Raw genomic sequence first — 24600 nt, 5'->3', positions numbered from 1 at the left:
GAAATGTCACTTTATGGTGACTGAAGGAATTGTCCTTGGGCACAAAATTTCAAGCAGGGGAATAGAGGTGGATAAGGCAAAGGTAGAGGTAATTGAAAAATTACCACCACCTGCCAATGTTAAGGCAATCAGAAGCTTTCTGGGACATGCAGGATTTTACAGAAGGTTTATCAAGGATTTTTCGAAAATTGCCAAACCTCTGAGTAATCTGCTAGCTGCTGACACTCCATTTATCTTTGATAATGAGTGTCTGCAGGCATTTGAGACCCTGAAAGCTAAGCTGGTCACAGCACCAGTTATCTCTGCACCAGATTGGGCATTGCCATTCGAATTAATGTGTGATGCCAGTGATCATGCCATTGGTGCAGTGTTGGGACAGAGGCATAATAAACTTCTGCATGTCATTTACTATGCCAGCCGTGTTCTAAATGATGCACAGAAGAATTACACAACCACAGAAAAAGAATTACTTGCAGTGGTTTATGCCATTGACAAGTTTAGATCCTACCTAGTAGGATCCAAAGTGATTGTGTACACTGACCATGCTGCTCTTAAATACTTACTCACAAAGCAGGATTCAAAACCCAGGCTTATCAGATGGGTTTTGCTTCTGCAAGAGTTTGATATAGAAATAAGAGACAGAAAAGGGACAGAGAATCAGGTAGCTGATCATCTGTCCAGAATAGAGCCAGTAGTTGGGGCGTCCCTCCCTTCTACTGAGATCTCTGAGACTTTCCCAGATGAGCAACTATTTGCCATTCAGGAAGCTCCATGGTTTGCAGACATTGCAAACTATAAAGCTGTGAGGTTCATACCCAAAGAGTACAGTTACATGCAGAAAAAGAAATTAATTTCAGATGCCAAGTACTACCTTTGGGATGAACCATATCTCTTTAAGAGATGTGCTGACGGAGTGATCCGCAGGTGTGTACCCAGAGAAGAAGCACAGAGGATCCTATGGCACTGCCATGGATCACAGTATGGAGGACATTTTGGAAGTGAGCGAACAGCCACTAAAGTCCTCCAATGTGGCTTCTACTGGCCTACTCTCTATAAAGATTCCCGAGAGTTTGTGCGTAACTGTGACAGTTGCCAAAGAGCTGGTAACCTGCCTCATGGATATGCCATGCCTCAACAAGGGATATTAGAGATAGAGCTGTTTGATGTATGGGGAATTGACTTCATGGGGCCATTCCCACCATCATACTCAAACACTTACATTCTGGTGGCAGTGGACTATGTATCTAAATGGGTAGAAGCAGTTGCTACACCCACTAATGATACTAAGACCGTACTGAAATTCCTCCAGAAGAACATTTTCAGCAGATTTGGCGTTCCCAGAGTGCTAATCAGTGATGGGGGCACTCATTTCTGCAATAAACAACTATACTCTGCTATGGTCAGATATGGAATTAGCCACAAAGTGGCAACTCCGTATCATCCACAGACAAATGGGCAAGCAGAGGTCTCTAACAGAGAACTAAAAAGAATCCTAGAACGGACTGTAATGGCCCGAAGAAAGGATTGGGCAAAGAGCTTGGATGATGCTCTGTGGGCATACAGAACAGCATTCAAGACTCCTATAGGCACCTCTCCATACCAATTGGTGTATGGGAAGGCCTGTCATTTGCCTGTGGAACTGGAACATAAAGCCTACTGGGCAACCAGATTCCTAAACATGGATGCACAGTTAGCTGGTGAAAAAAGACTGCTACAGCTGAATGAGCTAGAGGAGTTCAGACTCAATGCCTTTGAAAATGCAAAAATTTATAAGGAAAAGGCAAAGAAATGGCATGACAAGAGATTGTCAACCAGAGTCTTTGAGCCAGGACAAAAAGTTCTGCTCTTCAACTCTAGGCTCAAACTGTTTCCAGGAAAACTCAAATCCCGTTGGGGGGGTCCATATGTGATTACAGGAGTGTCACCATATGGATATGTTGAGCTTCAGGATATTGATTCTGATAAGAAGTTCATTGTTAATGGACAGAGAATCAAACATTATCTTGAAGGAAACTTTGAGCAGGAGTGCTCAAAACTGAGACTAGAGTGATTCTCAGTGAAAGTCCAGCTAAAGACAGTAAAGAAGCGCTTACTGGGAGGCAACCCAGCCATTAGTAGGTTGTATTATTTGTTCTTACAGAGGCAAATATCGAAAAATGAAGGAATTCACAGAGTTACAGAAGGATTCAGCTCAAAAAGCAGAGAAAATGAGCTTACTGGCGAAAAAACGCCAGTAAGGTGCATTTTGGGCGTTAAACGCCAGTAATGGTACCATTTTGGGCGTTAAACGCCAGAATGGGTACCATTCTGGGCGTTTAACGCCAGGTGTGCAGCATCACTGGGCGTTCAGAAAAACGCCCAGTGAGGAAGGTTTTCTGGCGTTTAACGCCAGCCAGGGTACCTGGCTGGGCGTTAAACGCCCAAAAAGGGTGCCAAGTGGGCGTTAAACGCCAGAATGGGTGCCATTCTGGGCGTTTAACGCCAGAAAGGTGGGGGGACCACATTTTTGTTTTCAACTCAAATTTTTTCAAACTTTCCTCTTTTTACCCATAATCTTCTGCATAAATGCACTTCAACCTTTCATCATTCACTTTCAAATCTTCACAAATCAAAACCATTCTTCAAATCTATTTCAAAATAATCTCAAATCTTCTTCAAAAACTCACCCTTTTCTCAAATTTTTTCAAAATCTTTTCAAATTTCCTTTCAAATCTCTCTTTTGTTTTCGAAACTCTCCTCCCCCCCACTCTATAAATGAACGTTCCTCACCCCTCCTTCCTCACACCATTCGAATTTCCTCTCTCCCTCTCTCTCTTCTCTTCTTTCTTTTCTTTTTGCTTGAGGACAAGCAAAACCTCTAAGTTTGGTGTGCTTTTCCGTGATCACTAAGCTAAGATCTATCAAGATCATGGCTCCCAAGGGAAAACAAACCAACTCAAGAGGAAAGAAAGAGACTAATCCAAAGAATCTTTGGAATGAAGAGAAGTTCTTAACCAAAGAACATGAAGACCATTATCACAAAATAATAGGTCTGAGGTCAGTGATCCCGGAAGTTAAATTTGATCTGAAAGAAGATGAATATCCGGAGATCCAAGAGCAAATTCGAAACAGAGGTTGGGAAGTTCTGACCAATCCTGAGACAAAGGTTGGAAGGAACATGGTTCAGGAATTCTACTCAAATCTGTGGCTAACAGATAAGCAAAGAATGACTGGAACCGCTTACCATACCCACAGAACCATGGTCAGAGAGAAAGTTATGTACTTCCATCTGGACAAAATAAGAGAAATCTTCAAACTACCTCAACTACAAGATGATCCTGATTCCTTCAATAGGAGGATGGTGAGAGTAGATAAAGGTTTGGATCAAGTTCTAGAGGACATATGCCTCCCTGGGACTAAGTGGATAACCAATTCAAAGGGTGTCCCAAACCAACTCAAGAGGGGAGACCTCAAGCCAATTGCAAGAGGTTGGCTAGACTTTATTGGGCGTTCCATATTGCCCACTAGCAACCGTTCTGAGGTCACCATCAAGAGAGCAGTGATGATTCATTGCATTATGCTTGGAAAAGAAGTGGAGGTTCATCATGTGATTGCTTGTGAGATCTACACCATTGCAAATAAGAATTCCACTGAGGCCAAACTGGCTTACCCAAGCTTGATTTCCTTGCTCTGTAAAGAGGCTGGGGTGAAGATGGGAGTAGATGAGTTCATACCCATTGAACACCCAATCACCAAGAAGTCAATGGAAGGACAAGTGCAAGACAACTCCATCAAGAGGAGGGCGCAGGAATTCCTCCCTGAATTCCCAAGAATTGACTACTGGTCCAGCCTAGAAGCATCTATTAACAAGCTGCAAGAGACTATGGAGCAACTGAAGGAAGAACAGCAGAATCAGAACTGCATGCTCTGCAAATTGCTGAAGGAACAAGAGAAGCAGGGGCGTGAAATCCAAGAGATGAAACACCAAAAGCTCTCCTCTAAAGCTGAGGGAGCATCCACTTCTCAAAATCAAGGTTGTTGAGTCCTAACTCTGTGAAAACCTCTATCATTAGGAGCCTCTGTTTTTCGTTTTTTTTTATTTTCCTTTATTTTGTTTTTATTTTTCGTTTTTCTAGTCTTATTCTATATCTATTTTTGAGTCTTATTTTTAATTCATAATTAATAAAATTAAAGTTATGCCTTAAAGTTATGAATGTCCTATGAATCCATCACCTCTCTTAAAAGAAAAAATGCTTTAATCACAAAAGAACAAGAAGTACAGGATTTCGAAATTTATCTCTGAAACTAGTTGAATTAGTTTGATGTGGTGACAATACTTTTTGTTTTCTGAATGAATGCTTGAACAGTGCATATGTCTTTTGAATTTGTTGTTTTAAGAATGTTAAAACTGTTGGCTCTTGAAAGAATTAAGAGAAAGAGAACTGTTATTGAGGATCTGAAAAATCATCAAAATGATTCTTGAAGCAAGAAAAAGCAGTAAAAAAAAAATTTTCGAAAAAAAAAAAAGAGAAAAGAGAAAGAAAAAGAAAAGAATAAGAGTTGTGATCCAAGGCAACAAGAGTGTGCTTAAGAACCCTGGACACCTCTAATTGGGGACTTTAGCAAAGCTGAGTCACAATCTGAGAAGGTTCACCCAATTATGTGTCTGTGGCATGTATGTATCCGGTGGTAATACTGGAAGACAGAATGCTTTGGGCCACAGCCAAGACTCATACACTGGCTATGTTCAAAAATCAACATACTTAACTAGGAGAATCAATAACACTATCTGAGTTCTGAGTTCTTATAGATGCTAATCATTCTGAACTTCAAAGGATAGAGTGAGATGCCAAAACTGTTCGGAGGCAAAAAGCTACTAGTCCCGCTCATCTAATTGGAGCTATGTTTCTTTGATATTTTGGAGTCTATAGTATATTCTCTTCTTTTTATCCTATTTTGATTTTCAGTTGCTTGGGGACAAGCAACAATTTAAGTTTGGTGTTGTGATGAGCGGATAATTTGTATGCTTTTTGGCATTGTTTTTAGTATGTTTTTAGTATCTTTTAGTTAGTTTTAGTATATTTTTATTAGTTTTTAATTAAAATTCACTTTTCTGGACTTTACTATGAGTTTGTGTGTTTTTCTGTGATTTCAGGTATTTTCTGACTGAAATTGAAGGTTCTGAGCAAAAATCTGATCCAGAGACTGAAAAGGACTGCAGATGCTGTTGGATTCTGACCTCCCTGCACTCGAAGCGGATTTTCTGGAGCTACAGAAGCCCAATTGGCGCGCTCTCAACGGCGTTGGAAAGTAGACATCCAGGGCTTTCCAGCAATATATAATAGTCCATACTTTGCCCAAGATTTGATGGCCCAAACCTGCGTAGCAAACCGGCCTCAGAAATTCCAGCGTTAAACGCCGGAACTGGCATAAAACTTGGAGTTAAACGCCCAAACTGGCATGAGAACTGGCGTTTAACTCCAGAAAACGTCTCTACACATAAAAGCTTCAATGCTCAGCCCAAGCACACACCAAGTGGGTCCGGAAGTGGATTTTTCTGTCATTTACTCATTTCTGTAAACCTTAGGATACTAGTTTACTACTTATAGGACCTTTTGACTTTGTAATCAAAACCTTATGCAGCCTTATGACATTTTACACGTTTTCTTCCACAGCATGAGTCTCTAAACCCCATGGTTGGGGGTGAGGAGCTCTGCTGTGTCTTGATGGATTAATGCAATTACTACTGTTTCTCATTCAATCATGCTTGCTTCCATTCTAAGATAATACTTGTTCTTAATCCGGATGAATGTGATGATCAGTGACAATCATCATCATTCTCAACTATGAACATGTGCCTGACAACCACCTCTGTTCTACCTTAGATTAAGTAGTTATCTCTTGGATTCTTTTATCGGAATCTTCGTGGTATAAGCTAGACTGATGGCGGCATTCAAGAGAATCCGGAAGGTCTAAACCTTGTCTGTGGTATTCTGAGTAGGATTCAATGACTGAATGACTGTGACATGCTTCAATCTCCTGAAGGCGGGGCGTTAGTGACAGACGCCAAAAGAATCACTGGATTCTACTCCGGTCTGATTGAGAACCGACATATGGAATGCCGTGCCGTGACAGGGCATTAGGAATCGTTCCAATGAGAGGATGGGAGGTAGCCACTGACAACGGTGAAACCCTACACACAGCTTGCCATGGAAGGAGACTTGCGTGTTTGATGAAGAAGACAGTAGGAAAGCAGAGATTCAGAAGATGGAGCATCTCCAAACCTCAACCTATTCTCCATTACTGCAAAACAAGTAACCATTTCATGTTCTTTTGCTTTTCACAATCAATCCTGATAATTTCTGATATCCTGACTAAGATTTACAAGATAACCATAGCTTGATTCAAGCCGACAATCTCCGTGGGATCGACCCTTGCTCACGCAAGGTATTACTTGGACGACCCAGTGCACTTGCTGGTTAGTTGTGCGGGATTGCAAAAGTGTTATTGCAATTTCGTGCACCAGTCCGCTCTGAGGGCGGATCTGAAAGTGAATCTGAGGAAGAAACCAGCCCCCGTTCTACTGATTCGGTTGTTTTACGTGCAGAAAACATGGCAGCTAGAAGAATTACCATTCAGGAGGAAGGAGCTCCTGATTTTACACTGCAACCGTTTCAAGCGCATCATCCAGCGGTAGCTACGGATTTTGAAATAAAGACTGCACTGCTAAATTTGATGCCGAAGTTTCATGGCCTACCTGCTCAAGAGCCTATCAAGCACTTGAGAGATTTCCAAGCAGCCTGTTCTACTGTCAGGCGTGATGGCGCTAATGAAACTTCAATTCTGCTGAAAGCTTTTCCGTTCTCTCTTGAGGGAAAAGCAAGAGAGTGGTACTACACTCAACCTCTAGCAAACGTATCCAACTAGGATACACTCAGAAAGGAGTTCCTGGAGAAATTCTTCCTATCTGAAGTTACTGATAAACTGAGGAAGGATATCTCTACAATTGTTCAGGATGACAATGAGACTCTCTTTGAATACTGGGAGCGCTTCAATAATCTTCTGGAAGCATGCCCCCACCACATGATCGACAAGATCGTGCTACTCAGCTATGTCACACAAGGTATGAGACCCTAAGATAAGACCACATTGGAAAGTGCCAGCAATGGGTCTATGAAGAAGTACAAGACCACTAATGAAGCTTGGCAATTGATCAGTGATTTTGCTGAATCTACTCGGAACCACAGACAGAAGCAAGGCCGTTCAAGGGCCGTTGCAGAAGTATCTTCTGGCATAGAGACTGCTGCTCTAAATCGAAGTATTTGTGAAATGACCAACCTGCTGAAGCAAATGCAGTTAAATCAACAAGCTCAGCAAACTCAACTGCAGCAAAACCAACAACTATTTCCACAAAGAATTTGCGGAATTTGTGCTGATTACAGCCATTACACTGATGAATGCCGGCAGCTCCAACAAGAAGACAACATGGTGGCATCCACTCACAACTTCTATGACCGCCCCAACCAAGGGTACAATCAAAGTGGAAATAATAACCATGGATGGCAGGACAATTCAAACCAGAATTGGAGGGATGACAATAATAGGGGAGGCAGAGATAATCAGGGAAATCAGAGGTGGAATAATTACAACAACAGGCAGCAAAATCAACCATACCGAGCACCTCACCTGAGGCAAAACCAAGGACCACCGAACAATCAGCAGCAAACCTCTCAATTTACTCATTCTTCTGTATCTTCTAATGAAGAATTATTACAAGCTTTTGAGAAAAGACAACTAGCCAAGAAAAATACCATCGTGAACAGTATTAACGCCAGTTTGAATGGTTTCACCTCTACTCTACAAACTTTTATGACACAACTTGGTTCAGCACAAAATTCCAGTAACCAACCTTCAAGGACCACTGGAATCCCCTCTCAACCATTACCCAATCCAAAGGGAGGAATTAATGCCATCACCCTGAGGTCCGAAACCACACTGCAGGAGAGGAATCAGGAGGAACCAAGCTCACCAGAATACGCCTCAGCTGAAGAGGTGGTAGAAATCGAAGATGTTGAAGAGGAAGATGATATACAGGACATAGCCGAAGAAGAGATAGCTCAACCACAAGAAGAGGCACAAAAAGGTGCAGGCACCACAGAAAACACTACTCCCATTCCATTTCCACAACTTGCAAGGAAGCCTAGGAAGCAGCTGGAACCTGATCCTAAAATGGTAGAGATATTCAGAAAGGTTGAGGTAACTGTTCCCCTTTTTGATGTTATTCAACAGGTACCTAAATATGCAAAGTTTCTAAAAGACTTATGTATCCATAAAGATAAAATTAATGAATTAGAAACTATTCCTTTAGGTAGTTCTATATCTGCTTTAATGGGAGGATTACCTGAAAAATGTAGTGATCCAGGTCCTTGCATAGTTAGTTGTACTATTGGTGGTGTAGTAATTTATGATTGCATGTGTGATTTAGGAGCATGTGTCAGTATAATGCCTTTGTCTATATATGATGTTTTGAGGCTCCCTCCCTTAAAAAGGTCGGCAGCTCGTTTTGTGTTAGCAGATAAAAGCATTATTACAGTTGCTGGAGTTGCTGAAGATGTTTTGGTGAACATTAAAGGGCTCACATTTCCCACTGATTTTTATATCTTGGAGATGCCCCATAATGATTCAGATAAGCCATCATCAATCCTACTTGGAAGACCATTCCTGAAGACATCAAAATTCAAATTGGATGCTTTTTCAGGGACATACTCCTTTGAAATAGATGGCCGCATAGTAATCTTCAATCTGAATGGAGTCATTGACAACCCCCCAGAAGATCGTTCTATCTTCCAGTGTGATGTCATAGACGAAAGTGTGGCTGAAGTTCAAAAGGAAGAGTTTGAAGAGAGGCACACTGGACAAGGTACAAGTGTGGGGACCCTCTTAACTGACAATGATAACCCAGAGCCTGTCCATGATCAAAAGTTAGAATTGAAACCTCTTCCTCCACATCTCAAATATGCTTACCTTGAGGATGAGCAGAAGCTTCCGGTTATTATTGCAAGAGAACTGACTTCTCAACAAGAAGAACAGCTACTTGATGTGTTGAGGAAGCATAAGAAGGCAATAGGGTGGAGTTTGGCAGACATAGTGGGAATCAACCCTCAAATATGTGAGCACAGAATATTTTTAGAAGAGGGAGCAAGACCTGTCCGTCAACCACAAAGAAGATTGAATCCTACCATCTTGGAAGTTGTCAAAAAGGAAGTGACCAGACTATTGGAGGCCGGTATCATATATCCCATTTCAGACAGTGAATGGGTAAGCCCAGTGCAAGTGGTGCCCAAGAAGTCTGGAGTCACTACAGTGAAAAATGAGCATGGAGAGCTCATAGCAACTAGAGTTCAAAATGCTTGGAGAGTCTGCATTGATTACAGACGTCTCAACCAAGCTACTCGTAAGGATCACTATCCACTTCCATTCATTGATCAAATGCTGGATCACCTGTCAGGTAAATCACATTATTGCTTTTTAGATGGTTACACAGGTTATTTCCAGATTCATATAGCTCCTGAGGATCAGAAAAAGACTACTTTTACATGTCCTTTTGGAACCTATGCTTATAAAAGAATGCCCTTTGGCTTGTGCAATGCACCAGCTACTTTCCAAAGGTGCATGATGAGTCTTTTCTCTGATCTTATTGAGGACTGTATGGAAGTTTTTATGGACGATTTTAGCGTTTATGGTGATTCTTTTAACCTTTGCTTAGATGGATTATCTAGAGTATTAGATAGATGTATTAATACAAACCTTGTATTGAATTTTGAAAAATGCCACTTTATGGTAAAACAAGGGATTGTATTGGGACATGTGGTATCTAATAATGGCATTTCTGTAGACCCAGCAAAGGTGAATGTTATTTCTAGTTTACCTTACCCCTCTTCTGTGAGGGAAGTTCGTTCGTTCCTTGGCCATGCAGGTTTCTACAGGAGATTTATTAAGGACTTTAGTAAGGTGGCACTTCCCTTATCCAGATTACTACAAAAGGATATTGAGTTTGAGTTCAGTGAGGATTGCAAACAAGCATTTGATAAGCTAAAGACTGTTCTAACTCAAGCTCCAATTGTGAGAGGACCCGACTGGAGCCAGTCATTTGAAATCATGTGCGATGCTTCCAACCATGCAGTAGGAGCAGCACTGGCTCAGCGTGAAGGTAAAAATCCTTTTGTTATTGCCTATGCGTCTAAGACTTTAGACACTGCCCAGTCCAATTATATTACTACTGAGAAAGAGCTACTCGCTATTGTTTTTGCTCTGGATAAATTCCGGGCTTATTTACTTGGTACTAGAGTAGTAGTGTACTCGGACCATGCAGCTCTAAAGTATCTATTGGCTAAAAAGGAATCCAAACCAAGACTTATACATTGGATACTGCTGTTACAAGAGTTTGATTTAGAAATCAAGGATAGGAGTGGTAATCAAAATTTAGTTGCAGACCACTTGAGTCGCCTTGAACATATTAAGGATGATTCTACTCCTATAGATGATAATTTTCCTTTTGACAACCTGCAAGTAGTATCTGAAGTAGTCCCTTGGTATGCACCTATTGCTAATTATTTAGTTAGCCGCACATTTCCTCCACATTTTTCTAAACATCAAAGAGATAAGCTGAAAAGCGAGTCAAAATATTATATATGGGATGACCCATATTTATGGAGATGTGGCGCTGACCAGATAATTAGACGTTGTGTACCTCAATCAGAATTCCAGTCCATTTTAGAAGCCTGTCACTCATCTGAAAGTGGAGGACATTTTGGCCCTCAACGAACAGCTAGAAAAATCTTAGACTGTGGATTCTGGTGGCCTACTCTTTTTAGAGATGCTGCTGAGTTTTGTAAATCTTGTCACCCATACCAAAAATTTGGTAACATATCCAAGAGGGATGAGATGCCTCAACAATATATGCTTTTCTGTGAAACTTTTTTATGTTTGGGGCATTGACTTCATGGGTCCATTTCCAAATTCTAGTGGATATTTTTATATATTGTTAGCTGTAGATTATGTTTCCAAATGGGTGAAAGCAATTCCTACCCGCACTGATGATGCCAACACTGTTGTTTCCTTTGTGAGAAACCATATTATATGCCGCTTTGGATCACCACGAGCGATCGTGAGCGATCAAGGCACCCATTTTGTAATAGGAGACTAACAGGATTGATGAAGAAGCATGGGATAATCCATAAAGTTGCAACAGCTTACCATCCCCAAACTAATGGGCAAGCCGAGGTGTCAAACAGAGAAATTAAACGTATCTTGCAAAAGATAGTTAAGTCTCACAGAAAAGACTGGAGCACCAGACTACAAGATGCACTGTGGGCATATAGAACAGCATACAAGACACCCATTGGGATGAGTCCCTTCCGCTTATTTTATGGAAAAGCTTGTCATTTCCCAGTTGAAATCGAACACAAAGCCTTCTGGGCAGTTAAAGAGTGCAACATGGGGATTGAGAATGCTGGAGCTGAAAGAAAGTTACAACTGCAGGAACTGGAGAACCTTCGCCTAGAAGCTTATGAGAACTCCAGAATATACAAGGAAAAGATGAAAGCTGTGCATGATCAAAACATCAAGAAGAGAGAGTTCCAACCTGGAGATTTTGTTCTCCTTTACAAATCTCGACTGAGGCTCATGCCCGGCAAGTTGAGATCAAAATGGGAAGGTCCATACAGAATAGAGAAGGCTGAACCGTACGGAGTTTATCACCTAAGCCATCCTTTAAGTTCTGAACTTATTAAGGTCAATGGACACTGTCTGAAGCTATACCATGGTGAGAAGGTGCAGAAGAGCAAGGAGCTTGAGATCTTCCGCCTGGAAGATCCCTACATAGCAACAGATTGACCTAGTGGAACGTCCAACTTACGGACGTTAAAGCAAAGTTCTTGGTGGGAGACAACCCACCGCGGTATGATCGTTCTTTTCTTTACTTTTAGTTTTTCGTGGTGGTTGTTGATAATCAAAAGAGTGCTCAACATAGCCATTGCCTTGATATGCATCACAGAATGGTTATTGATAGTCCATTGGAGGTGGTTGTTGCCATGAGGGTTGATCAAGTCCTTGTGGCTCCTGCCATCTTTGATTGTCCCATCCTTGATGCAAATTGTCATTATAATCTCATATTCCTGAAATATAATTGTAACCAGACTCATAGACAAAGGGGTGAGAGTTCATAGTAGTAAGAGAAAATAAGAACAAAAACTAACAAAAAGAAAATATTCTGAAAAAGATATGATTTTTGAAAAAAGATAAGATAAGATTTTGAAAAAGATATGATTTTTGAAAAAGATAAGATAAGATTTTGAAAAAGATATGATTTTTTTTTTAAAAAAAGATAAGATAAAAAATTTTAAAATAAAAATCTGAAATTTTTTTTATTTTTGAAAAATATTTACAATAACCAATAATAAGGCACACGTTTGCAATTCCCCGGCAACGACGCCATTTTGACGATCGGATTTTCTATCGGTAAAGAAATTCACAAATATAATCGCGTTGTAAGTATAGCTTCTAAACCAACAGAAAATTCTTTCATACAAACGTTTGGTTGTCACAAGTAACAAACCCAATAAAATTTATAAACCGAAGTATTCAAACCTCGGGTCGTCTTCTCAAGGAATTGCAGGGAAGTATGACTTATTATTGGTTATGGAAAAAGATATATTTTTTGGTTTTGAAATAGAGAATAAGTAATTTAAATAGCAAGAGAAATAAATTAATAATTAAGAAAACTCTTGGCAAGGTATGAAAATTAGAATGCCTATCCTAGTTATCCTTATCAATGGTGATGAGAATTATATTTTTGCTCCCACTAAGTCAAGTAGTTAAATTAAATTAACACCTAAAGTCCTAGTCAACTCCTAAGGAAAGACTAGAGTTATAAGAATCTAAATCAATCAGCAAAGATATCAATTATCAATCACAATGAGTTTGACAACTCAAGAGTTACCAATTAATCAACCAAAGCCAAGAATGTAGAAAGCTAAATAAAAATCATATATCTGAAAATACCTCAAATTGCATTAATTAAGAAAATCCTAACATAAAAAGTTCATAAGCCAATTTGGCAACATAAATCAAATAAAAGTATTAGAGTATCTAAGAATGGAAGAGAAACATAAATTAAAGTAACATTGAACCTGTAACTGAAGAGGTCATAGCTTAAACACTACAACAAAATAGCATTTTGGCGACGTTTTTTTTTAATGCTTGGTGACGATTTTAACTGTCACTAAATGATTTTGCGACGGTTAAAAAAGCGTCGCAGATTTGAGCGTCGCTAGTTGACATAGTGACGGTTTTGGACCACCGTTGGTAAGGAGTGTCGCTAAATTGTTTGTGACGATTTTTAAAGCATAAAACCTTCACTAATTTGCAACACATGTAAAGGTGTTTTTTTATACTGTATTTCGCGACGTTTTGAAACTGTCGTTAAATTACTAAATTCTATGACACTTTTTTCTTATATTTTATGACTATTTGAAACCGTCACTAAGATACTAGTTCTTATGACTGTTTTTAAATATATTTAGTGACTATTTAAACTGTCATAATATTTTTAGTGACAATTTTTCGATCTAAAACCGTCACTAAGTTACTTATTTCTGTGATAATTTTTTCCTATATTTAGTAACTATTTTAAACTATCATAATCTCTCTAACATCAAAACTTTTTTTATTAAATATTGCAAAAAATATTTCTATTTTAAATAATAATTTGTGTCTACCAACAAAATAATAAATGGCATTAGATTTCAACAAATTTAAACTCAATCCCACAAATTTTACAAAAATAGCAACAATATATTTCAAAAGTTGAATTTGACAAGTTTTACATAGTCATAATCCATAAAATATAAATTTAAAAAATTCTAAATTAATCCAAACATGTAAAGCTAAAGCTAACAATTGTACTTGTAATTTAATCCTCAACTTTTCTCCGCAACTTCGCTTCACCTTCAACCTCAATAGTATTCAACTTCAGTAATTGCTTCACAAGCAACTCTTCAACACAAGAAACTCTCTCTTGTCCTCTTCAACAATTTCTTGTGATTCCCCTAAAGACCCAAATAAGACTAATCATGCATCAATAAATAATATTCTAGATGAACAAACTAATATTATAATAACTGAAACACAAAAATATACAAACTTAAAACTTGGTTCTTTAACTTAAGATAAAACTAAACAATAACCGAAACAAGTGAAACTCACTTGAAGGCTATAGCGAGCTTATGGCAACTCCTTATCCAACGATTTTCCTCTTGCCTCCCTTACCAATCTCTCCAATTTCTCAATCTTTTTGCAAATCACACATTCAAACCCAATACTCTAATCTACAGAATACAAAACCTTGTTTCCACAATCAATGTTGTTTCTGATGCATAATAATATCTTCACTTATCAGCAAATTCCCTTAAACTCCTATCTATTCCATCTCAAACAAGCTCAAAAGATAAAAACAAACTTGAATATTTATTTATTTAAAAAAATCTGTTAACTATGACAAAAAAAATATGAGGAAAAGGTTTCCCTACAAATCTGTTTTCCTATCTATTCCATCTCAAACGAGCTCAAAAAATTTTTTTTGTGGGTAGTTTAATATTGTATGACTTATTTTTAGTTTATATTTAATTGAGAGTAATCATGATTATATAAATTTTAAAATTTAATTTTATTTGTTAGATTTTAAAATTAAAATTATAAAACTGAAGTACATTAGAGTGTAAATTTTTACTATCCATAAATATAAATAAAACAAATATTATATATATTAAATAGAACAGATAGAATCAGATACAATAAAAATCTACTCTAACTTCTTTCATTGTCATCCCTACATATAATTTTATATAACACTATAAAACAATCAAGAAAAATCCAAAAATTATAATATAATAGCAAAGTTTAAGTTTAGAAATGTTTCAACGTTTCTATATATATCTATCATGCATGCATCTTCTCAAATAATTTTAATTAGTCCACGTATCACAAAACCTTTACCATACCACTTAGGCATATAAAATTACCCAATAGAATTGAAGGAGTAATCAATTTTGTCACTGTCAAATGAATAGCAAATCTAATGAAATCAACTAGTTGTCTTGTCAAAGCATTGGAGGGCATATAGACAATATGTGTAGATAACCATTAACCTTCCGTCCTTTGATTCAACCATGCATCATAGCAATATATCTAGGTAGCTGTAAATCAATAATAAACATTTACAATGCGAGATAGGGTTTTAATTTATTTGGTACCTTTTGGACTTCACTTTTAATTTCATCCAGAGCTTAACAAAGATATTAATATAGACTTAAGATCATAAAAAAACATGAACAGTATAAAAATGGCTTTGATGAAAGTAACATTAATAATGACTGGAAAATTGATTAGTGGAGAAAAAAATAAAGGAAGCAAGGATACCGCTTTTTGGTGCATTTTCTTGGAGGCTTGTGAATCCTCTAACTGCAACATATATAAACATAAACATTAATTTGCAAACAAAAACAAACTATAAAAAAAATTTCCAAAATGATATACTGGCTTACCCATTGAACCTGCAGAATTCATCAAAGAAGTTAAGAAGCTGAGCTCCCCTGTACTCCTGTTCTACTCAGAGCAAAGAAGATAACAAATGAGGAATAAGAATATAGAAACAAGTCTCAACTTAATAATTGACAAACATTATAGATTAAACAATAATATGACAAATGCAAAAGTGTAAATGAAAATCATATCATCAGAGATGAAAACATCCTAGCCTAGGAATAGTAAAAGCACGTAGTTTTCTTCAACATGCAGGATGAACAGGAATATAGATTAGTAAAACCAAAAACCCTTTTATGAAAGCTTCAAGTGAATCATCAATCATCATGCAGTGCAAAGTGCACAATGAAGGAACCCATTTACTCAGTGCCGCATAGGAAAGAAGTTGGGGAACCAAACATCACAATCATATATGCTTGTATGTAAGTAATGCAACCAGGTATATTCTCTAGTATTGGAGGCATATAAGGCATATACAAGCGTTGACTAATATACCGCAGAAATTAGAATCACTCCTACATAAAACTCATATACAAGCGTTGACTAATGAAATTAGAATCAAAGATAGTGCTCAAAATTAAAGCGTTGACTAATAGAAAATTCTAATAATCTTAATTATTAACCAAGTATTTTGAATTTCTAGCCGGCGCTGTGGTGCGCGAAATTGTGATCACTACACAACTTTGCACAACTAACCAGCAAGTGCACTGGGTTGTCCAAGTAATAAACCTTACGCGAGTAAGGGTCGATCCCACGGAGATTGTTGGTATGAAGCAAGCTATGGTCACCTTGTAAATCTTAGTCAGGCAGACTCAAATGGGTATAGATGATGAATAAAACATAAAGATAAAGATAGAGATACTTATGTATATCATTGGTGAGAACTTCAGATAAGCGTATGAAGATACTTTCCCTTCCGTCTCTCTGCTTTCCTACTGTCTTCATCCAATCCTTCTTACTCCTTTCCATGGCAAGCTTATGCAAGGGTTTCACCGTTGTCAGTGGCTACCTCCCATCCTCTCAGTGGAAATGTTCAACGCACCCTGTCACGGCACGGCTATCCAGCTGTCGGTTCTCGGTCAGGCCGGAATAGAATCCAGTGATTCTTTTGCGTCTGTCACTAACGCCCCGCCTGCTAGGAGTTTGAAGCACGTCACAGTCATTCAATCATTGAATCCTACTCAGAATACCACAAACAAGGTTAGACCTTCCGGATTCTCTTGAATGCCGCCATCAGTTCTTGCCTATACCACGAAGACTCTGATCTCACGGAATGGCTGGCTCGTTTGTCAGGCGAGCACTCGGTTGTTAGGCGATCAACCATGCATCATGTATCAGGAATCCAAGAGATAAACATTGGAGCCTCATATGCTTGTAGAACAAGAGTGGTTGTCAGTCACTTTATTCATGGGTGAGAATGATGATGAGTGTCACATAATCATCACATTCATCAAGTTCTTGAGTGCGAATGAATATCTTAGAATAAGAACAAGCGGAATTGAATAGAAGAACAATAGTAATTGCATTAATACTCGAGGTACAGCAGAGCTCCACACCTTAATCTATGGTGTGTAGAAACTCCACCGTTGAAAATACATAAGAACAAGGTCTAGGCATGGCCAAATGGCCAGTCTCCCAAAGTGATCAAAAGATCTAAAGAACAAAAGATTCCAAAGATCAGAAGATTCTAATACAATAGTAAAAGGTCCTATATATAGAAAACTAGTAGCCTAGGGTGTACAGAGATGAGTAAATGACATAAAAATCCACTTCCGGGCCCACTTGGTGTGTGCTTGGGCTGAGAAATGAAGCATTTTCGTGTAGAGACTCTTCTTGGAGTTAAACGCCAGCTTTTGTGCCAGTTTGGGCGTTTAACTCCCATTTAGGTGCCAGTTCCGGCGTTTAACGCTGGGAATTCTGAGGGTGACTTTGAACGCCGGTTTGGGCCATCAAATCTTGGGCAAAGTATGGACTATCATATATTTCTGGAAAGCCCAGGATGTCTACTTTCCAACGCCGTTGAGAGCGCGCCAATTGGGCTTCTGTAGCTCCAGAAAATCCACTTCGAGTGCAGGGAGGTCAGAATCCAACAGCATCTGCAGTCCTTTTCAGTCTCTGGATCAGATTTTTGCTCAGGTCCCTCAATTTCAGCCAGAAAATACCTGAAATCACAGAAAAACACACAAACTCATAGTAAAGTCCAGAAAAGTGAATTTTAATTAAAAACTAATAAAAATATACTAAAAACTAACTAGATCATACTAAAAACATACTAAAAACAATGCCAAAAAGCGTACAAATTATCCGCTCATCACAACACCAAACTTAAATTGTTGCTTGTCCTCAAGCAACTGAAAATCAAATAAGATAAAAAGAAGAGAATATGCAATGAATTCCAAAAACATCTATGAAGATCAGTATCAATTAGATGAGCGGGGCTTTTAGCTTTTTGCCTCTGAATAGTTTTGGCATCTCACTCTATCCTTTGAAATTCAGAATGATTGGCTTCTTTAGGAACTCAGAGTCCAGATAGTGTTATTGATTCTCCTAGTTAAGTATGATGATTCTTGAACACAGCTACTTATTGAGTCTTGGCCGTGGCCCAAAGCACTCTGTCTTCCAGTATTACCACCGGATACATACATGCCACAGACACATACTTGGGTGAACCTTTTCAGATTGTGACTCAGCTTTGCTAGAGTCCCCAATTAGAGGTGTCCAGGGTTCTTAAGCACACTCTTTTTGCCTTGGATCACAACTTTATTTCTTTCTTTTTCTTTCTTTTTCTTCTTTTTTTTTTCGTTTTCTTTTCTCCTCTTTTTTTTTTCGTTTTTCTCTTTTTTTTTGTATTCACTGCTTTTTCTTGCTTCAAGAATCATTTTTATGATTTTTCAGATCCTCAGTAACATGTCTCCTTTTTCATCATTCTTTCAAGAGCCAACATTCATGAACCACAAATTCAAAAGACATATGCACTGTTTAAGCATACATTCAGAAAACAAAAGTGTTGCCACCACATCAAAATAATTAAACTGTTATAAAATTCAAAATTCATGCAATTCTTCTCTTTTTCAATTAAGAACATTGTTTATTTAAGAAAGGTGATGGATTCATAGGACATTCATAACTTTAAGGCATAGACACTAAGACACTAATGATCACAAGACACAAACATAGATAAACATAAGCATGAAAATTTCGAAAAATCAAGAAAATAAAGAACAAGGAGATTAAAGAACGGGTCCACCTTAGTGATGGCGGCTTGTTCTTCCTCTTGAAGGTCTTATGGAGTGCTCGAGCTTCTCAATGTCTCTTCCTTGTCTTTGTTGCTCCTCTCTCATGATTCTTTGATCTTCTCTAATTTCATGGAGGAGAATGGAGTGTTCTTGGTGCTCCACCCTTAGTTGTCCCATGTTGGAACTCAACTCTCCTAGGGAGGTGTTAATTTGCTCCCAATAGTCTTGTGGAGGAAAGTGCATCCCTTGAGGCATCTCAGGGATCTCATGATGAGAGGGGTCTCTTGTTTGCTCCATCCTTTTCTTAGTGATGGGCTTGTCCTCATCAATGGGGATGTCTCCTTCTATGTCAACTCCAACTTATAGAGTTCTAGGGCTATAACCTCATGAACTTCTACTTCTTCTCCTATCATGATGCTATGGATCATGATGGCCCGGTCTAGAGTAACTTCGGACCGGTTGCTAGTGGGAATGATTGAGCGTTGGATAAACTCCAACCATCCTCTAGCCACGGTTTTGAGGTCATGTCTTCTTAATTGAACCGGCTTCCCTCTTGAATCTCTCTTCCATTGGGCGCCCTCTTCACAAATATCAGTGAGGACTTGGTCCAACCTTTGATCAAAGTTGACCCTTCTAGTGTAAGGATGTTCATCTCCTTGCATCATAGGCAAGTTGAATGCCAACCTCACATTTTCCGGACTGAAATCCAAGTATTTCCCCCGAACCATAGTAAGCCAATTCTTTGGATCCGGGTTCACACTTTGATCATGGTTCTTGGTGATCCATGCATTGGCATAGAACTCTTGAACCATCAAGATTCTGACTTGTTGAATGGGGTTGGTAAGAACTTCCCAACCTCTTCTTCCGATCTCATGTCGGATCTCCGGATATTCACTCTTTTTGAGTGAAAAAGGGACCTCGGGGATCACCTTCTTCAAGGCCACAACTTCATAGAAGTGGTCTTGATGCACCCTTGAGATGAATCTCTCCATCTCCCATGACTCGGAGGTGGAAGCTTTTGCCTTCCCTTTCCTCTTTCTAGAGGTTTCTCCGGCCTTGGATGTCATAAATGGTTATGGAAAAACAAAAAGCAATGCTTTTACCACACCAAACTTAAAAGGTTTGCTCGTCCTCGAGCAAAAGAAGAAAGAAGAGAGTAGAAGAAGAAGAAATGAGGAAGAAGGGAGTGGCTTAGTGGTCGGCCAAAGAGGGTGAGAAGTGGTGTTTAGGTTGTGTGAAAATGAAGGGGTGAAGAAGGGTTTATATAGGAGAGGGGGGCTTATGGTTCGGTCATGTATGGGTGGGTTTGGGAGGGAAAGTGGTTTGAATTTGAAGGGTGAGGTAGGTGGGGTTTTATGAAGGATGAATGTGAGTGGTGAAGAGAAAGATGGGATTTGATAGGTGAAGGGTTTTTGGGGAAGAGGTGTTGAGGTGATTGGTGAATGGGTGAAGAAGAAAAGAGAGAGTGGTGGGTTGGTGGGGATCCTGTGGGGTTCACAGATCCTGAGGTGTCAAGGAAAAGTCATCCCTGCACCAAATGGCATGCAAAATCACGTTTTGAGCCAATTCTGGCGTTAAACGCCGGGCTGGTGCCCATTTCTGGCGTTTAACGCCAGGTTCTTTCCCTTTCCTGGCGTTTAACGCCAGTCTGGTGCCCCTTTCTGGCGTTAAACGCCCAGAATGGTGCCAGACTGGGCGTTAAACGCCCAACTGCTAGCCTCACTGGCGTTTAAACGCCAGCAAGTTCTCCTCCAGGGTGTGCTGTTTTTCTTCTTGTTTTTCATTCTGTTTTTGCTTTTTCAATTGATTTTGTGACTCCTTATGATCATCAACCTACAAAAAGCATAAAATAACAAATAGATAAAATATAACATTGGGTTGCCTCCCAACAAGCGCTTCTTTAATATCAGTAGCTTGACAGTGGGCTCTCATGGAGCCTCACAAATGCTCAGAGCAATGTTGGAACCTCCCAACACCAAACTTAGAGTTTGAATGTGGGGGTTCAACACCAAACTTAGAGTTTGGTTGTGGCCTCCCAACACCAAACTTAGAGTTTGACTGTGGGGGCTCTGTTTGACTCTGATTTGAGAGAAGCTCTTCATGCTTCCTCTCTATGGTGATAGAAGGATATCCTTGAGCCTTAAACACATAGGATTTGTCATTCACTTGAATGATCAGTTCACCTCCATCAACATCAATCACAGCCTTTGCTGTGGCTAGGAAGGGTCTGCCAAGGATGATAGATTCATCCATGCACTTCCCAGTCTCTAGGATTATGAAATCAGCAGGGATGTAATGGTCTTCAATCTTCACCAAAACATCCTCTACAAGTCCATAAGCTTGTTTTCTTGAATTGTCTGCCATCTCTAATGAGATTCTTGCAGCTTGCACCTCAAAGATCCCTAGCTTCTCCATTACAGAGAGAGGCATGAGGTTTACACTTGACCCTAAATCACACAGAGCCTTTTTGAAGGTCATGGCGCCTATGGTACAAGGTATGGAAAACTTCCCAGGATCTTGTCTCTTTTGAGGTAATTTCTGCCTAGACAAGTCATCCAGTTCTTTGGTGAGCAAAGGAAGTTCATCCTCCCAAGTCTCATTTCCAAATAACTTGTCATTTAGCTTCATGATTGCTCCAAGGTATTTAGCAACTTGCTCTTCAGTGACATACTCATCCTCTTCAGAGGAAGAATACTCATCAGAGCTCATGAAAGGCAGAAGTAAGTCCAATGGAATCTCTATGGTCTCATTTTGAGCCTCAGATTCCCATGGTTCCTCATTAGGGAACTCAGTGGAGGCTAGTGCACGCCCATTTGGGTCTTCCTCAGTGGCGTTCACTTCCTCTCCTTCCTCTCCAAATTCGGCCATGCTTAAGGCCTTGCACTCTCCTTTTGGATTTTCTTCTGTATTGCTTGGGAGAGTACTAGGAGGGAGTTCAGTAACTTTCTTGCTCAGCTGTCCCACTTGTGCCTCCAAATTCCTAATGGAGGATCTTGTTTCAGTCATGAAACTTTAAGTGGTTTTGATTAGATCAGAGACCATGGTTGCTAAGTCAGAGGTGTTCTGCTTAGAACTCTCTATCTGTTGCTGAGAAGATGATAGAAAAGGCTTGCTATTGCTAAACCTGTTTCTTCCACCATTATTGTTGTTAAAACCTTGTTGAGGTCTCTGTTGATCCTTCCATGAGAAATTTGGGTGATTTCTCCATGAAGAATTATAGGTGTTTCCATAGGGTTCTCCTAAGTAATTCACCTCTTCCATTGAAGGGTTCTCAGGATCATAAGCTTCTTCTTCAGAAGAAGCATCCTTAGTACTGCTTGGTGCATTTTGTATTCCAGACAGACTTTGAGAAATCAAATTGACTTGCTGAGTCAATATTTTGTTCTGAGCCAATATGGCATCCAGAGTATCAATCTCAAGAACTCCTTTCTTCTGATTAGTCCCATTGTTCACAGGATTCCTTTCAGAAGTGTACATGAATTGGTTATTTGCAACCATTTCAATTAGCTCTTGAGCTTCTGTAGGCGTCTTCTTCAGATGAAGAGATCCTCCAGCAGAGCTATCCAAAGACATCTTGGATAGTTCAGAGAGACCATCATAGAAAATACCTATGATGCTCCATTCAGAAAGCATATCAGAAGGACATTTTCTGATCAATTGTTTGTATCTTTCCCAAGCTTCATAGAGGGATTCTCCATCCTTCTGTCTGAAGGTTTGGACTTCCACTCTAAGCTTACTCAATTTTTGAGGTGGAAAGAACTTTGCCAAGAAGGCATTGACTAGCTTTTCCCATGAGTCCAGGCTTTCTTTAGGTTGTGAGTCCAACCATGTCCTAGCTCTGTCTCTTACAGCAAAAGGGAATAGCATAAGTCTGTAGACCTCAGGGTCAACCCCATTAGTCTTGACAGTGTCACAGATTTGCAAGAATTCAGCTAAGAACTGATGAGGATCTTCCAATGGAAGTCCATGGAACTTGCAATTCTGTTGCATTAGAGAAACTAATTGAGGCTTAAGCTCAAAGTTGTTTGCTCCAATGGCAGGGATAGAGATGCTTCTCCCATAGAAGTCGGGAGTAGGTGCAGTAAAGTCACCCAGCACCTTCCTTGCATTGTTGGCATTGTTGTTATTTTCGGCTGCCATGGGTTCTTTGGTGGACGAAATTGTGATCAACAATATTGGCTCTTTAGTATGCACACAAAAACTATTGTGGCACTGGTTGAATTCACAACTCCGTTCAACTAACCAGCAAGTGTACTGGGTCGTCCAAGTAATAAACCTTACGTGAGTAAGGGTCGATCCCACAGAGATTGTTGGTATGAAGCAAGCTATGGTCACCTTGTAAATCTCAGTTAGGCAGATTAAAATTGTTTATGGGTTCAAAAATTAATAATAAAATAGAAATAATAAAAGGGATAGAATACTTATGTAGATTCATTGGTAGGAATTTCAGTTAAGTATATGAAGATGCTGTATGGCCCAAGGACGCCTGCTCTCCTACTGCTTCTACTCAATCCTTCTTACTCCTTTCCATGGCAAGCTGTGTATAGGGGTTCACCATCAGCGGTGGCTACTTTCAATGCTCTCGGAAAAATGGTCCTCTGCGGCTGTCACTCGCATGGCTAATCGTCTGGAGGCATCACCCATGGTTGATGGCTACATCCCATCCTCGCAGTGAAAACTACGCTCACGCACTCTGTCACAGCACGGCTAATCACTGGTTGGTTTCTGCGCCTACTGGAATAAAATCCCTTGATTCTTTTGCGTTTGTCATCACGCCCAGCACTTGCAAGTCTGAAGCACGTCACAGTCATTCATTACCGGAATCCTACTCGGAATACCACAGACAAGGTTAGACTTTCCGGATTCCCAGGATCCTACTCGGAATACCACAGACAAGGTGAGACTTTTCGGATCCTCATAAATGCCGCCATCTATCTAGCTTATACCACGAAGATTCTGTTGGGGAATCTAAGAGATACACATTCAAGCTCTGTTGCATGTAGAACGGAGGTGGTTGTCAATCACGCGCGTTCATAGGTGAGAATGATAATGAGGGTTATCTAATCATCACATTCATCATGTTCTTGGGTGTGAATGAATATCTTGGAATAAGAATAAGAGAGATTTGAGTAAAAGAAAATAGAACTTCATTAATACTTGAGGTACAGCAGAGCTCCACACCCTTAATCTATGGTGTGCAGAAACTCCACCGTTGAAAATACATAAGTAACAGGTTCAGGCATGGCCGAATGGCCAGCCCCCTAAAACGTGATCAATAGCCTCTTAGGATGAAGAATAAAACAAAACTGAGACCAAAGATGTAACGTGGTCAAAAGACATCTAATACAATAGTTAAATGTTCTATTTATAATAAACTAGCTCCTAGGGTTTACATGAGTAAGTAATTGATGCATAAATCCACTTTCGGGGCCCACTTGGTGTATGTTTGGGCTGAGCTTGATCAATCCACGAGCTGAGGCTTCTCTTGGAGTTGAACTCCGAGTTATGACGTGTTTTGGGCGTTCAACTCCGGATCATGATGTTTTTCTGGCGTTTAACTCCAGACAGCAGCATGTACTTTGCGTTCAACGCCAAGTTACGTCGTCATTCTTCGAATAAAGTATGGAGTATCATATATTGCTGGAAAGCCCAGGATGTCTACTTTCCAACGCCGTTGAGAGCGCGCCAATTGGGCTTCTGTAGCTCCAGAAAATCCATTTCGAGTGCAGGGAGGTCAGATTCCAACCGCATCAGCAGTCCTTTTGTCAGCCTTTTTCAGAGTTTT

The 24600-nt window shown here is 39.6% G+C and overlaps 1 protein-coding gene and 2 non-coding genes across 3 annotated transcripts; 2 read left to right on the top strand and 1 right to left on the bottom strand.

Moving 5' to 3' along the window:
- Positions 1 to 6960: 6960 nt before the first annotated feature.
- LOC130978415 (small nucleolar RNA R71) lies at positions 6961 to 7064 on the bottom strand. Its single transcript, XR_009086060.1, has one exon. It is a non-coding gene; the product is annotated as a small nucleolar RNA R71 (small nucleolar RNA).
- Positions 7065 to 7152: 88 nt separating this feature from the next.
- LOC130975470 (uncharacterized) lies at positions 7153 to 9909 on the top strand (the record flags this gene model as incomplete). The annotated part of the gene is made up of 4 exons (XM_057900264.1): positions 7153 to 7467; positions 7981 to 8235; positions 8830 to 8946; positions 9238 to 9909. Coding segments are annotated over exons 1-4 (1359 nt in total), but the record flags the coding sequence as incomplete, so codon positions are not given.
- Positions 9910 to 22442: 12533 nt separating this feature from the next.
- Positions 22443 to 22550, top strand: LOC130977502 (small nucleolar RNA R71). The gene has a single exon (XR_009085191.1). It is a non-coding gene; the product is annotated as a small nucleolar RNA R71 (small nucleolar RNA).
- The last annotated feature ends 2050 nt before the right edge of the window (positions 22551 to 24600 follow it).

The sequence above is a fragment of the Arachis stenosperma genome, chromosome 4 (genome assembly GCF_014773155.1).
Source record: "Arachis stenosperma cultivar V10309 chromosome 4, arast.V10309.gnm1.PFL2, whole genome shotgun sequence".
Taxonomy (NCBI): domain Eukaryota; kingdom Viridiplantae; phylum Streptophyta; class Magnoliopsida; order Fabales; family Fabaceae; genus Arachis; species Arachis stenosperma.
Note: the sequence above shows the minus strand (reverse complement) of the source record. Positions and strands in the feature narration are given on the sequence as shown.